Source organism: Conger conger, chromosome 1 (assembly GCF_963514075.1).
Source record: "Conger conger chromosome 1, fConCon1.1, whole genome shotgun sequence".
NCBI classification, from domain to species: Eukaryota; Metazoa; Chordata; class Actinopteri; order Anguilliformes; family Congridae; genus Conger; species Conger conger.
Window position 1 is genome coordinate 79,394,619 of NC_083760.1, and position 15,000 is coordinate 79,409,618.

The 15,000-nt window shown below is 55.8% G+C and overlaps 1 protein-coding gene across 2 annotated transcripts in view; it reads left to right on the forward strand.

Moving 5' to 3' along the window:
- Positions 1 to 15,000, forward strand: part of si:ch73-22o12.1 (nectin-2) — a 56,870-nt gene that overhangs the window by 9,758 nt on the left and 32,112 nt on the right. For both annotated transcript variants that reach the window (XM_061236799.1, XM_061236790.1), the window contains exons 2-6: positions 11,420 to 11,529; positions 12,145 to 12,391; positions 12,631 to 12,924; positions 13,680 to 13,797; positions 14,600 to 14,748. In XM_061236799.1, the coding sequence (XP_061092783.1) occupies positions 11,420 to 11,529; positions 12,145 to 12,391; positions 12,631 to 12,924; positions 13,680 to 13,797; positions 14,600 to 14,748 (918 nt within the window). The remainder of the gene's footprint in view (positions 1 to 11,419; positions 11,530 to 12,144; positions 12,392 to 12,630; positions 12,925 to 13,679; positions 13,798 to 14,599; positions 14,749 to 15,000) is intronic.

Sequence of the window (15,000 nt, forward strand, 5' to 3'; positions counted from 1 at the left end):
GTGTCTGCATGTGTGTGTCTGCGTGAGTGTGTGTGCGCGTCTGCGTATGTGCGTCTGCGTATGTGCGTCTGCGTGCGTCTGCGTGTGTGCGTCTGCGTGTGTGCGTCTGCGTATGTGCATTAAACCTCCCGTAGTGTTTCTGAAATTAGCGGTAATAACGCGGGACATGTACAGGCCTGCAGGTGTGATTGGGCGGGAGAGTGCAGGGGTGATGGGTGAGAGGGGTCGTTCCGCGACGGGTGAGCCTGTCAGTCAGAGCTGCGTGAGTTAGAGGGGATATGGGGCAGGCGGGGGAGGAAGAGCAGGCGAGTATTAAAGAGGTGAGAAAATGGAGAAGGGGAGAAGAAGAGGGCCAGAGGGGAGGCAGAGATGGCTTGGGACAGCCTGACAGCCGGTCTGTGGGCCCGGGCGGGCAGGGAGGGCGGCTGAAACGGGAGAACCAGCCCTGCTCATCATTAGCAGGTGGGGCTCGGAGGTGGGCTTTCCCACACTCAGAAATGGAGAGAGATGAAATTACAGGAGGAATATGACCCAGAAGGGGAAGCTGAGGTAAAGAGCGAGAGGAAGAGATGGAGAGTGAGGGGGAGTGAGAGCTAGAGATGAGGGAGAGGGAGAGGGAGAGGGAGAGGGAGAGGGAGAGGGAGAGGGAGAGGGAGAGAGTTCTTGATGGTGTGGTAGAGAGAGGGAGTGCTCGATAGGGAAAGGGAGCGATTGCTAGAGAGGGAAAGAGAGAGGGAGGGAGTGGTAGAGAGAGAGGGAGAGACGGAGCGTTCTGTGTGCGTCTCCCGGGGTGTGATGATTTTGCGCCTCCTGCTGTGGAGGTTACGTGGCTCGATTGTTCTCCACGCGGGAGGCGCAGATGAGCCCGCTCCAGATGAGCCGGATCAAAAAAAAAAAAGTAATAAAACGAGCGAAAAGCTGGACGGGTTTCTGCTGCTCTCTGGTTTCCACGGCGGCGAGAGCGGGCGATTGGCCCGGCGTGACCCCGGCGTGACCCCGGCCTCACCCCACGGCACTGAACACTGCGGCCAGGCTCCGGGGGAGGGCCTCCTCCTCGGAGAACGAAAGCAGCACGACCCCCCCTCCCCCCGGTGTGTTTCCCCCGGTGTGTTTCTCCCCCGGTGCGTTTCTCCCCCGGTGCGTTTCTCCCCCGGTGCGTTTCTCCCCCGGTGCGTTTCTCCCCCGGTGCGTTTCTCCCCCGGTGCGTTTCTCCCCCGGTGCGTTTCTCCCCCGGTGCGTTTCTCCCCCGGTGCGTTTCTCCCCCGGTGCGTTTCTCCCCCGGTGCGTTTCTCCCCCAGTGCGTTGGTGCGTTTCCCCCGGTGCGGTGATATTGGCGGTGGGAGCGCTGGTTCTGGAGGTGTGGGCCGGGCCGGGCCGGGGCAGCGGTTTAACCCCGTCTCCCCGACCGCCAGGACAGGCCTGCAGGAAGTGCCCCAGGCACTCGGATGACCTCACCGCTCATTCATTTATTTATTTCTGCTCCGGGAGTTGGGTGAGCGCTGTCCAATACCTGCAGACGGCCGGGCAGGGAGGAGGGAGGGAGGGAGGGAGGTGGGGGTTGGGGTGCAGGTGTGGGCAATTTATTCATGAAGACTGCCATACTCAAAGACTGGGAAAGATGGGAAAAGAGAGAGAGAGGCAGAGTGAGAGAGAGAGGCAGAGTGAGAGAGAGAGGCAGAGAGAGAGGCAGGTTGAAATGGTGAGCAGGAGCCTAGCCTGTGTGAGGGTGGTTGGAGAGGGAGGGGGGAGCGGACAGGTTGCTCCAGGCCTCCTGCTGCGCCCCCTCTCTCTCCCCCCCCCCCCACCAGAGCTTCCGGCAGGTTCCGACCCGTCTGCTCTCTGACGAGGATCCTCCTGGCCAGATGTGAAGTGCGCCAGCTGTTGCCGTGGCTAGCACGGCTCTTTTGTCTCGCCCCGATTTTCCCGGCTCGCGTTTCCACGGCGATCGAGCGCGTTCTCAACAGGACGCCGCCACTTCCCGTCGAAGGCGACGTCCTGGAGTCCCGGCGCGGGGCAGCGCTCAGGCAGCTCCAGCGCTCTAAACTGCGTTCAGGGGGGAGGGGTTATGTAGCTTGTTAGCACGCCCCTGTGGGCTGTGTACCAGGCTGAACTGGAAGTGAGAAATGCAGTGCGTTTCTGATGGCTGGTGTACAGGTGTTTGGGAGGGCTGTTATGACTCACCAGCGGAAAAAAAAGGTCAACAGATCCTAGAGATATGCATATTGTTTCTTTGAAATAGTTTGTTAGATTTGTATTGAGCTTTTGAGCCCCAAACCCTTTCTCTCGGTTATTCTTGCTTGGCGCCGAAGCTCGGAAAGGAACAATACGGTTTTTAAACGCGAGAGAGACGCCAGAAATTAACAGTGAAATATTTAGCGTGTGGGAGTGCTGGGCTGTTAACTTTGAGCCCTGCTCTTCAGTGTTTAGCGGCGGCTCACTCGCAGTCTGCCGGAGTGCGTTTTCACCGCTCTCCTCTGCCTCTCGGGAACCGACAAACCTGTTAAACCGGTTGGGCGGGGCCCCGGCAGGAGGCCCTGCGGGTCAGCCAATGGCCTCTCTCCCCGCGGCAGGCGGAGCCGGGACCCCCCGCTGGGCGCTCGTCAGCGCGTGAGGAGCCCGTCGTCACGGCGATACTGTAACCGGGGCCCGGGCCCAGCGGGGGGGAGGGGGGCACCTGGAGGGGGGAGGGGTGAGGGCGGGGGGGGGGTGAGGCAGGCAGGGGGTAATTAGTTTCTCCGGCTCCTGTGATTTTGACGGATTGCGCCGTGATCCTGGAAATCCAGGATGAGTGGAGCAGATGCGCGTGTAATCAGGAGAGCGTCTGCCTGCGTCTCCCAGCCGGCCAACCCGCAGCCTCTGTTCTAATCGCCACCGATCCCTTAATGGGGAATACAGCAAGCCGTCTAATTTCAGGACTTAAGAGATAATGCCTACGTTCTCTCTCTCTCTCCGTCTCTCCGTCTCTCTCTCTCTCTCTCTCTTTCACTTCCTCTCTCTTTCGCTCTCTCATTCGTTCGCTTTCTCTCACAGTCCCTGTTTCCTGTAGGTTAGATTGGGCGGCAAGGGAAAAAGCCCCTCCGAAATACCCTTGCTCTCCAAGTTTTGACGTTGGGTAAGAAACGGGGCGGCGAGTGGCGTAAACAGTGTCAAACCGCCGTCTCCCCTCAGCGCTACGGATCGATGGGCAGCGATGGAGGGCCGGTCACTCTCCCCTCTCCGCCCGGAGCCGGCTCGTTTTCTCAAGTTGCCGTTAATTTACTTGAAATCCCGGGAGGGGGGTTTCGTCAGGAGGTAAAAAGAAAAAGGAATGCTTTAAAAGGACGTTAGTTTTGTGTAGTTTTCAGTTCGGCGGACGACGACGGGGGGGTTTCTGGGCCCGCGGGCCGGCCCGGAGGACACGGGCGGGACGCAGAGTTCCCCGTGGGGCCAGCGTGGCGGAGAGACGCGTGGAGGAGCCGCTGGAGGGATGTTAATGGCCTGCCCGTACCGTCTCAGATAAAACCCCCGCGTTCCCTCCGCTTCGATCGCCACCCGCGATACGTCCCCGTTCATTTTTTCCTTTTCTTTTTTTTTTGCCGAACGCCGCCTTTGAAGCGAAAGGCAGCAAGATAAATGGGCCCCATTAGCGACACAGATGTGCACACAGTCTGCGGCGGGGGTCTATCCGCGGGTTCTTAACCCGCCCGCATTTTTAGGGTAAGGCAGCAAGTATCTATTCGAAGGCGGGGGAGGTATTCTGAGGTATTCTCAACCCTTTGAAGTATTCAAACGAAACCTGTTTGGGTGGGGGAGCGGGGCGGGCTGACTAAGTTGTTTTTCAGCCCAAATAAAAGGGAGTCATTGTGTTGGTTTTCCCCCGTGTTTCCCGTTTCGTACGGCTCGCCTCGCATATCACCTGAGTGGAGTCTTTCATTCGGCGACAGGGGGGGAGGCGTAACCCAACGCGGCTTCCGCTGCGAGAGGGGAACAATGGGGAGGGGAGGGTGACCGTACCCGTTCTGTCCGTCTCTGCGGGAGGCCCTTTCTGTGCGCCCTCTCGGCCGGTTCCTCTTCCCGTTCCCGTCTGCACGCGCGCCCCGAGCTGAGCTCTAACACTCGCTGTGGGCGCGGAGGTGCGGAGCGGAAGTTGAAAGCGTGTATATGGAAAGTGTGAAAGGAGGGGGGGTGGCGGGGTATAGTGTGAAATAAAAGCCGTGTCATGCTTCGTGCGTGCTCTCGTGTTAGCGCCCTGTTCGTTTGCGTGATAACCCCGTGTCGGCAGTGCTCGACACGTCCTCCCTAAGCCGGTTTCGGGGGTGGGGGGTGGGGGGTTGGATTTAGCGTCTTTAGCGCTTTTTCGCCGTTTTTAGAATATCATCAGTGTGTTCACATTTACTCCTAATTTCCCCGCCGCAGATATTCTGTTTTATACGTGCGGGCCTGTGAGTGTATCGATGTCGGTACAGAATGGCGTGTGTCCCAACCCCCCGGCTGTCTGTGTTTGTGCTGGCGTCGTGTTGCGTGGCGCGGTTGCCAGGCACGCAGAGGAGCGGGGTAAACGTGGACCTGTGTTCCCTTCGCAGATTTGTCGCTTCTCGTTTCCGTCCGCTGTGCGCTCAGTCGTTTCGGCCCTTCTGCGGCTCTCTGGCTCCCTTTTGCGAGAACTGGCCGCCCGTCGCTAAACGGTCGGATTAGACTCGGATTCCCAGGAAACGTTGGGCCCGTTCGTTCCCGGCCACGCTCTCCGTTCTCGCCTGGGTCCTCCCGGCTTCAGAGGGGGCGACCTAGAACATCCTGCCCCGCCCTGTTCCTGGAGATCTACCGTCCTGTCGCATGTCATTTCAACCCCAACTTGGCACGCCTGACTATGCTAATTAGCGGCTAAACAGCGTCTCCAGCTGATGAACGAGGTGTGCTTTGCTAGGGTCGGATTGAAAACCAAAAGGACGGCCGATCTCCAGGAATAGGTCGGTTACCACCGGCCTTGAGCTGAGAGGGCTTGGTGGGTTAGTTTGGGGCCCGTGTCCCCTGCGCAGTAGCGGGAACACGTTCCATAACAGACCGTGCTTGGTTCCGGTCTACTGCGGTCCGGAGCTGGAAAGGGTGCCCTGAGATTGTGGCGTGTGGGTACCCCTGGAGGTCTTCTTCTTCTGTGGTGAGGGGGGGGGTGTCAGTACGCGGTGGGAGGGGCCCGGCCCCCTCCTCGGCGGGTGGGGACGCGGCGTCGTCTGAGTGACGGGCGGCGGAGGACAGGCTGGCGAGGTGAACGAGGCCAGGCGAGGTTTAATAACGCCGCAGGGGCCCGGTCGATGAGCTGCGGTCAGGCTTTGATGAAACTCTTTCGTCAAGCTGAGCCGCCTTTCGCTGAGAACTCGAGAGGTGAGCGCTGGAAATGTACCCCGACGACACGACGCCCGATCTCCGCTCATTTCCGCTGTGATGCGGAGCCTGGGACTGACGCTGGCAAAAAAAGACATCCTAACCGGCTTTTAAATCGCTTGGCTTGTACAAGTAGCTGACAGCCAGGCCCTACTCATTACCCAGGCAGAGCTTTCCACATTTAGCCAGGTGAAGGATATTTTATGAGAGGCTTATCCAGCTTTTAAGTGCACTGACAGCTCGGGAGAATGTCTGTGTAAACTTTTAAAACCTCAAAATAGCCTATTATGTGTGAAATCCTGACATCTCCCTTAACACCTGTGAAGGAAGGCACCGCAGTCTAATTTATTCTATTTCTGTGATTCCATTCCGTTTGTTTGCTTGTGTAACACCCTCAACCCCCCCTCTCATTCCTTTTTTCCCCCTTTCTTATCTTCATTTCATTCCTTCTGTCAATCTTCTCATTCCCTTCCCCTTCCCCCACCCCCGTCTCTCAGTCTCAGGTTTGGTGGCGTGTAGATATTGCGCCTTATCAATAATTGAATAAGAAGGAGAGGGGCTCCGTCTAACGAGGGGATGAATTATTCACCGTCTGCGCTGTCCGCGTCTCTCACGTGTGTGCGTGTTTATACTGATAGCTCAAACGGTTAATCGCTAAATAAGAGCGCCGTTTGCCTCGAGCTTGCCGTTTCTCGTCCTTGTCGGTAAGCGCGACTCTCCCATCGGCAGACCTTTTCAGTTAAACACGGATAAAAAAATATATATATATATATAAAAAAAATACAGTTTTAAATGAATGGGAAGTATTCCTGTTAGCACACACTTGCAGATGCACTCAGCGCTAATTGCCTTCGGATGCCCTTTGGTTGTGCGTGTTTCGGAGGTGGGAGGGTACGCTTGACCCAGATGCGTGCTGCTGACACATTTCGCTCTGTGAATGTACGCGGGTACAGAGACGCTGCGGTTCCAACGGTCTCAACCGGTTCCGAAAAGTCCCCAAAGAACCACCCGGCACGACAGGAAGTGCTCTTTTGGTCATAAATTCAAAGACTGTTGAACACATTTTTATTAAGTGTGTGTGTGTGTGTGTGTGTGTGTGTGTGTGTGTGTGCGCATGTAGTGATTGTGCTTTTGCATGTACACATGTGAGCGTGTACAGGTGCTTGTAAGTGTGCCTGTACATGCGTGAACTGTGTGTGTGTGCGCGCGCGTGTGTGTGTGTGTGTGTGTGTGTGTGTGTGTGTGCGCGCGCACATAAGTGTTTGGACAAGTGCATATGTCTGTGTTTGTGCATGTGTGTGTGTTGTGTGTGCATGCTTGTGTGTGTGTGAACAATTCATATACGTGTGTGTGCTTGTTCTTGTGTGCGTGGATGCGTGTTTGTGTTTTTTGTGCTTGTGTGTGTGTGTGTGTGTGTTTGAACATGTGCACATATGTGTATGTGCGTTTGTTTGTGTTTGTGTTTGCACAAGCGTGCATGTATGTCTATGCCCATGTGTGCTCACGCGTGCGTTTATGTTTGTTTGTTTGGTGTGTGTGTGTGTGTGTGTGTGTGTGTGTGTGTGTGTGTGTGTGTGTGTATGTGTGTGTATGTGTGTGTATGTGTGTGTATGTGTGTGTATGTGTGTGTATGTGTGTGTATGTGTGTGTATGTGTGTGTGTGTGTGTGTGTATGTGTGTATGTGTGTATGTGTGTGTGTGCCCATGTGTGTTTCTGTACGTGCGTGCTGTTCTCACCCTCTCCCCAGAGAGCTCCTGCCGCCGTTCCCTTGGCTCTCCAGCCTCTCTGTCAGAGCTGACTGATTCCCCTCACAGCAGAGTCTTTCTGACGGCTGCCATCCGCTGCCCCCACCCCCCCCCCCCCCGTTTAACCGTGCCAGTGCAGGGCTATGAGAAGTGCACGATGGGTTATAGACAGAAATGATAACATCATAAGAACGTCTGTCCTACTTTTACTGTTCCCCACTCATCCCTTTCTCTGTTTGTTTTTCTCTGCTGATTTTACTTTATACCTCCCCCTCTGAAATACTGTTCTCACGTTCACTCTCACTCTGACTCCGACTCTCACTCTTACTCACTCGCCATCTGTCTCTTTAGGTCTTTCCCCTCTCCTCCCTTCTCTACTCTGGGTTCTCATCCCCGTTTTCTCCCCCAGGTGAGGACCGCACACTCGTCCTCTCTGATCTGTCCATCCCCCTGCCCCTCCTCCAGTCTCCTCTGCACCCACTGTCAGCCAGCATCCCAGTCAGCCTGTCGCCCTGTTAGCCAGTCAGCCTGTCGCCCTGTTAGCCGATCAGCCTGTCGCCCTGTTAGCCGATCAGCCTGTCGTCCTGTTAGCCAATCAGCCTGTCGTCCCGTTAGCCAATCAGCCTGTCGTCCTGTTGGCCAATCAGCCTGTCGTCCTGTTGGCCAATCAGCCTGTCGTCCTGTTGGCCAATCAGCCTGTCGTCCTGTTGGCCAATCAGCCTGTCGTCCTGTTGGCCAATCAGCCTGTCGTCCTGTTGGCCAATCAGCCTGTCGTCCTGTTGGCCAATCAGCCTGTCGTCCTGTTAGCCAATCAGCCTGTCGTCCCGTTAGCCAATCAGCCTGTCGCCCTGTTAGCCAATCAGCCTGTCCTCCCGTTAGCCGGTCTCTAGAGGTGACCGTCTGGTGCGACGCATCGCGATTAGCCGCATCTTGCAAATTTTTATTTTATAGTCAATATCCACTTTCACTCGTTATGTTACGAGCGTATAAATCTTCGTACAAAAGCAGTGTGGGCGAGTTTGGCTCGTTTCCAATCCCCCGGTGAAATGAGTGTTTTTCTCTTTATCTTGATATACAATAATAATAAAATAATATGTTGCTTGTATAACATCTTGGGTGACGGCAGTGTAAAAACAATATTGATCGACTGTTTCTCAGACTATTTACTGCAGTGCTTTACCAGTTATGCAGGCCACCTGTCTGTAAGCAGAATGCGGCCAGCTGTTTGCTTTTGTGGAAAGTGGTTGGAGTGGAACGGCTAACGGCTAGCGGCTAGCACCCACAGCACTGCACCAAGCTCCTCAGCACCCAGACGAAGATGAAGATGGAAATAATTAGCGATAATTGTGAGGTTGCACAGGAGCCGCGGGGCTGGGGTATGGGCTTGCTGGCCGCAGGGTCGCGGATCCCACGCGCGGCTCCCATTACGGCCCGAGACATAAAACCTGCACATGCAGAAAGGGGGGAATGACCCTCCTCACAACGGCACCAGCGCAATCTAACCGTGTCCGCTTCGTATCAGCTGTGACTTTGCACAAATCTTTCTCCTCCCCCCTCCCTCTCTCCCTCCCTCTCTCCCTCTCTCTCCCTCTCTCCCTCCCTCGCTCTCTCGCTCCCTCCCTCCCTCTGCCCTCCTCTGCTAGCTCTTCCCCTCTCAAGGTCAGGTGCGATCTCTACCTTTTTCTTCGTACCGTTCAATCTCTCCCTCCCTTTTTCCCCCTCTCCTAAATCTCTCTCTCCCTCTCTCTCTCTCCCTCAGTGCCTCCGATGTCTCTCCTGCTCCTAATTTATCACTGCTCTTGTACAACCCCCTCCGGCCTGTCCCAACCCCGAATTACACCAACCGTCCGCGGTCACGAGTCTTCCGCCCCCTTATCGCCGTCCGTACCGCTGCCACGCCCCGTTTTTTTCCGGCGACTTCTCTACGCCGGTCACATGCCCGCCTCCCCGCCCGACACCTTCACCTCTGCAGTAACTAGGCTGTGGTGCACGCGGGAGAGCGTTGGCGAAACACGTCCTCCGTATTCTCAGTCCCTCTGGACGAGCGCGTTTGTATAAATATTCTCATGTAAATTCATTTGAGACCGATGAACAAATCTGACAGGAGTTGGGCGTTTGGGCGGGGGGCGGGGGGTGGGGGGGGGGGAGTTCAACCGAGACGCCCACACACGGTGCGGCCGTGTTTGTGTGTGGTAATGTGTAATGTGTGTCAGCCTCGCTCAGAGATGACGTGGGCCGTGTGTTGTGAAGGCGGTGTGACCTCCCTGCCTGTTCCTCTGTGCTGCACTAAGGGGGGGGTGCGGTGTGGGGGGGCTGGCTCACACTGGAGCGCGGCTTTAATATGGCAGTGGTGTCGTTGTCACGGCAGCAGCCGGCGCAGGGGTCATTTTCACAGTGCGTGTGTGACATGATGATTGGCAGCAGGCTGAGGTGTGTGTGTGTGTGTCTGTGTGTGCACGTGCGTGTGTATGCGTGTCATATGGGGAAGAGAACAGTGATGTTGGCCTTGATTATGGGTGCGTTTGAATGCGTGTGGTTTTGTGTTTTTATGTTTGTGCTTTTGGGTTTTATGCGCATGCACGCACACACACACACACACACACGCACACACTCTCACACTCACACTCACTCACACACACACACACATATCCAGATACGAACAACATACTCTCCGGCTTATACAGACAGACACACACGGTCACACAAACGTACGCACACCCAGATACCAACAACCTACTCTGCAGGCTTGTACAGACAGACACACACAGTCACACAAACGCACACACACCCAGATACCAACAACCTACTCTGCAGGCTTGTACAGACAGACACACACAGTCACACAAACGCACGCACACCCAGATACCAACAACCTACTCCGCAGGCTCGTACACACACACAGTACGTCGCGGCTTTGGTTCCTCTGGCTCCGCGGCGCGCTCTCCATTCCTGCACACTTCCTCCCGCGCGTGATTCATCTCTCTCCCTGTGGCCGGCCTCCCCCCCGCCTCGTATATCTCACACAGCGTCCCCGTTCCCTCTCCCCTCCCATAGATCAGTCCGCGAGTCCGCTCCGCGTAGATCAAGGGTCCGCCATCGTAATGAAGGCTGCGGGGCCCGGGAGACATATTTTACGTCCGCGGGTCCTGGAAGCCTTTGAAGAGAGGGCAAGAAAAACCTGTCGGTTTTCACGGTACAAGAGAAAAGGAAAACGCCAGATTTTTTACTCCCTCTGACAGATACGGGTCTTTAAAACAGTCCCCCGGGAGGTTTTTCCGTCCGGTTCATCAACGGAGGGTTCGCAGACGGCGTCGATAAAGCCCCTTTAAAAGGCCGGCGGGGTGAGCGACCGGCAGGTCCGCGGTCTCCGATAACGGCCCCGCCGCGCGCTAACTGCGGGCCCCGAGGTGATCTGTACTTTTTCGGACAACAAGCGGAGCGGGGCGACGAAAGAGCGGAACGGCCGTCTCCGTCTCTCAGCGCTTAAACGGTGAACTGCGGCGTCGTGCTATAAACCCCCCCCCACCCCACCCCCCTCTCACAAAAACCGCCTCTGCTCCCATTCCGTATTTCATTATTATGTCCTTGTGGGACTTTGAGCCTGCAAACAGCTCTAATCTGTACTGGGAGTCGTTTTTTTTATTTGTATTTTTTTTTAGGACGCAGATCCCGGGCCTCCGGCCGGCCCCAGCTTTTCGCTGTCCTGGTTTTTCTTTTTCTCGTCACTGACTAATGTTTGCCGCAGTGATGAATTTCATTGATTGTCAAAGCAAAAAATGGGCCGTTTTGAGTCACCGCCTGCCGGGGATTGAGAAACGCATTATTCCGTCCCCTGTTCCGCTTCTCTCGGTTCCTGGTCTGCGGAACCGGTTCGACGGTAGTCGTTGTTTTTTTCCTGCGGGGCAAAAGAGGGCTGTCGGGCGGCCGAATCGCATACGTGCGGTTTCTCATTAATGCGTATGTGGGGAATAGACACGCACACAGGCGCGCGCGCGCACACACACACACACACACACACACACACACGAGAGCTGAGATATGGATGAACGACCTTGTCCGGCTGCGGCGGGGGGTTTTTCCTCTGCTTTACAAATCCCCGGCTCTGTTGCTCGTCCGTAAGCGGCGAGGCTCCTCCGACCTCGGGAGCCTGACCTACTTCAGCTGCGCCCCGCTGCACGGGCGCTGTGCGCCGGGCGCTCGTCTGTCTCCTCCTCCCGAAAACGTCCAGGGCCTCGCCAAACCGGGAGGCGCTGACGAGAGCTTCCTGGCGCCTAACCTGACGCCTGTGTCTCCTCTCCCCCCTCTCTCCCCCCAGGAGCAGCCTCCCAGAGGGTGAAGGTGCAGCCGGAGGTGGTGTCCTACCCGGGCGAGACCATCACTCTGCGCTGCACGTTCCCCGATCAAGGAGAAATCCAGCTGACCCAGGTAAGCAGATACTGGCGCTCGTACAGGTGCTCCAGGAAGCCCTCCGCGCGTGAAATATGACCGCGCTTTGACCCGCGCCAGATTTAGAGAACCGCGTCCCGCCCCGGGGACACCGTGGGCATGGGGGGGGGGGGGGGGGGGTGGGGGGTGAATTGGGTTACCAATAGGAGAATGAATTGGGTTACCAATAGGAGAATGAATTGGGAGATGAATACATAAATGATTGAGAGTAAAATAGTGGCAGAGTAGCAAGGCTCGGGAGGAAAAGATGCACGAAAACCAGGAACTAGGAAGGATGACACAAATTTAGATCTTTAGTGACCGCACTGGCTCTGTCCTCAGGGATCCTGTTTTGGGTCAGCATATATTTTGGGAGGTGTTGGAAAGATCGAAATTCCTGTTGCTCAAATCGCGGTCCTTAAGGCCCGAGAACTGCTGGTTTTCCACCCTCCTTTTACCTGGGAGTCAGGTGTGAAGAGAGTCTGACCAATCGGTAACACTAATTGTTCAGTTAATTTACCTGCAAGAAAAGATTTGAGGCCCCAATTTTATCCAACTGTCTGAACGTGTAAAGGTGGTATTTCCCCTCTGATGAAGAAATGTGTGGTCTTGTAGGTCTCCTGGATTTGGGAGCCAACCAATGAAGGGGAACGGGACAACATCGCCGTCTACCACCCTCAGTTCGGGGCCAGTTACCCCGCCTCGCCCTTTACGGGGAGGGTGGATTTCACCACCCCCAGCCTGGATAACCCGTCCATCACCATCAAGGACGTGAAGATGACGGACGAGGGGAACTACATCTGCGAGTACGCCACCTACCCCAGCGGGAACGAGCAGGGCACCACCGCCCTCGTCATCCTGGGTGAGGAGCGCGTTTCTGCGTCCCGTGACCTCGTCTCCGCCCGTTAAAACCCCGTTTTTTAATTAGCGCGACGGACGGTATTTGCCTCGTTAACAGCGTGGTAACCGTGGCGCTGGTTATTGATCACTCTACTTGACTAGCTTGGCGTTTGGTCCCTTCCAAGGGGCCTGCCCCCCTGACCGCGTATCTGTGTGAAATGCCGGGTGTGGTATTGACCGTGACCCCCCTCCCTCCCTCAGCCAAGCCCAAGAACACGGCCTCCATCGTCTCGGTGATCGCCGGGGAGAAGCCGGTGGTGGTGGCGACCTGCATGTCGGCCAACGGGAAGCCCCCGGCGCAGGTCAGCTGGGTGACGGCCCTCACCGGCAATGCCACAACCGCGTCGGGCCCGGGTGAGGACAGCACCGTCACCGTGAGCAGCGAGTACCGCATGGTGCCCAGGCCCCGCGACAACGGCAAGGACCTCACCTGCATCGTCAACCAACGCGCGCAGGAGAAGGCGCAGAGCATCCCGCTGAAGCTCGTCATAGAGTGTAAGAGCGTCCGCTGCCCGGCCCTGCTAACCGGCCCTGCTAACCGGCCCTGCTAACCGGCCCTGCTAACAGGCCGTGCTAACAGGCCGTGCTAACAGGCCGTGCTAACCGGCCCTGCTAACCGGCCGTGCTAACCGGCCCTGCTAACCTCCCCCCCCCCCACCAACCGGTCCCACAAACCGCTGTCCTGTAGGCCAGAGGTGCCCAATCTGGTGCCATGGAAGGCCGAGAGTATGCGGGTTTTCATTCCGACCGATCACTGTCGCAGCTAATTTCGCTAATTAGTTTCCTCCTGGTGTGTTAAAGGTACAATAGGTAATACAATGTTTTGCTACAGAGTGTCGGTCCGTCAACTGTATATTTTGAAACCCAAATTTAAGGACTATAAACGCAGGCAGAGGGTGAGTCAACATGTCTATGGTGGGAAGGGATTTACAATGGTCTTGTAACAATGTTTTAACACAAAAATCCTACCTATTGCACTTTTAATTAGTGAAATTAGTTGGTGCAGTGATGGGTTTTCACTCAAACCGTAATTTGGCACACCTGACTTTATTCATTAGCAGCTCAATGCAGATCCTATCCTTTAAATGACGTGTGCTTCGTTAAGGTTGGATCGAGAACCTACGGGATGGTAGTTCTCCAGGAACAGGATTGGTTAGCACTGCCCTACTGCCTAACCCTGCTTGTAAAACTCAGCAGGACTCTGAGGGCCTTCTCTCAGTGTAGAAATGGACTCTGCGTGTCTCCCACAGATCCTCCGCAGGTCAACATCATCGGGTATGACAACAACTGGTACGTTGGCCGGACGAACGTCGTGCTGACCTGCGAGGCTACGGCAAACCCTGTGGCCGATTCCGTCGTCTGGAAAGCGTGAGTGGCCTTTCCTCGTGGGGGTGGGAAGCTAGTTTGGTGTTTGGACCCAGCTCCCTGGTCCTGGAGAGCTACTGGGTCTGCTGGTTTTCGCTGTTACTCTGCACTTAATTGATCAATTAGAGCAGATGATTACACGGCTAACTCACCTCACCTGATTACCTGGTACTCAGCAGGGTGCTGATTTTAAGGTGAAAACAAAAAACCAGCAGACCCAGTAGCTCTCCAGGACCAGGGTTGGTGACCTCTGGTCTAAATTGTCCGTAGGTATGAGTGTGTGAGTGAATGGTGTGTGTGCCCTGCGATGGACTGGCGACCTGTCCAGGGTGTATTCCTGCCTTTCGCCCAATGTATGCTGGGATAGGCTCCAGCCCCCCTGCGACCCTGTTAAGCAGGTTCAGATAATGGATGGATGGATGGATGTTGGCCCAGTGGGAAGATCACTGAAGCAAAACGCGTTTGCAGTACAGCAGCCTTTTCGTATGGCAGTATTGACAAACACGTACATATTATCTGTGAGGTCCTGTCTTCTTTCATACAGGATGACGTGGTCACAGGCGTTGTTCATGCATGACTATACATACAGAACAAACCTGAACCCATCATTGCTTTGAAGCGCCCACTGTAAGGGCTTGTTGCAGTTGGGTGTTTGTTGCAGTTGTGTCTTCCTCCACAGTCCTGTTGAGTGAGAAATGACTGATTTGTTTGATTTTCTTGGTATTAACCAGATGGGGGGCCTCCCCTCTCTCTCTCTCTCATTTTTGGCGCTAACCCACGACCCCACCCTCCTCTCTCCCCACAGTATGTCGGGGCCCATGCCGGACACCGTGCAGGTGAAGAACAAGGTGCTGACGGTGCTGAAGGTGGACGACCGCGTTAACACCACCTTTGTGTGCGAGGTCAAGAACCGACTGGGCGTGGGGAAGGACCAAGTCACCGCCGTGGTCAGAGGTAGGTCACGGAAAGCACCGGAAAACCTCGCCCACGGTGCGCGCGGCACCGGCTCCATGCCCTGCACACATGCGCACTGCAGTGCCCTGGGGTCTCAGCGGGACTGTGGGGGAAGTCTTTGTGATTTAGTTCACTCAGTGCGGCTGTAAATTACTCTTGGCATATGTGTATGCACAGACACAATGAAGAAGTGTGTGCGTGTGCGTGTGCGTGTGCGTGTGTGTGTGCGCGCGTATGCACACTGCTGTGTAT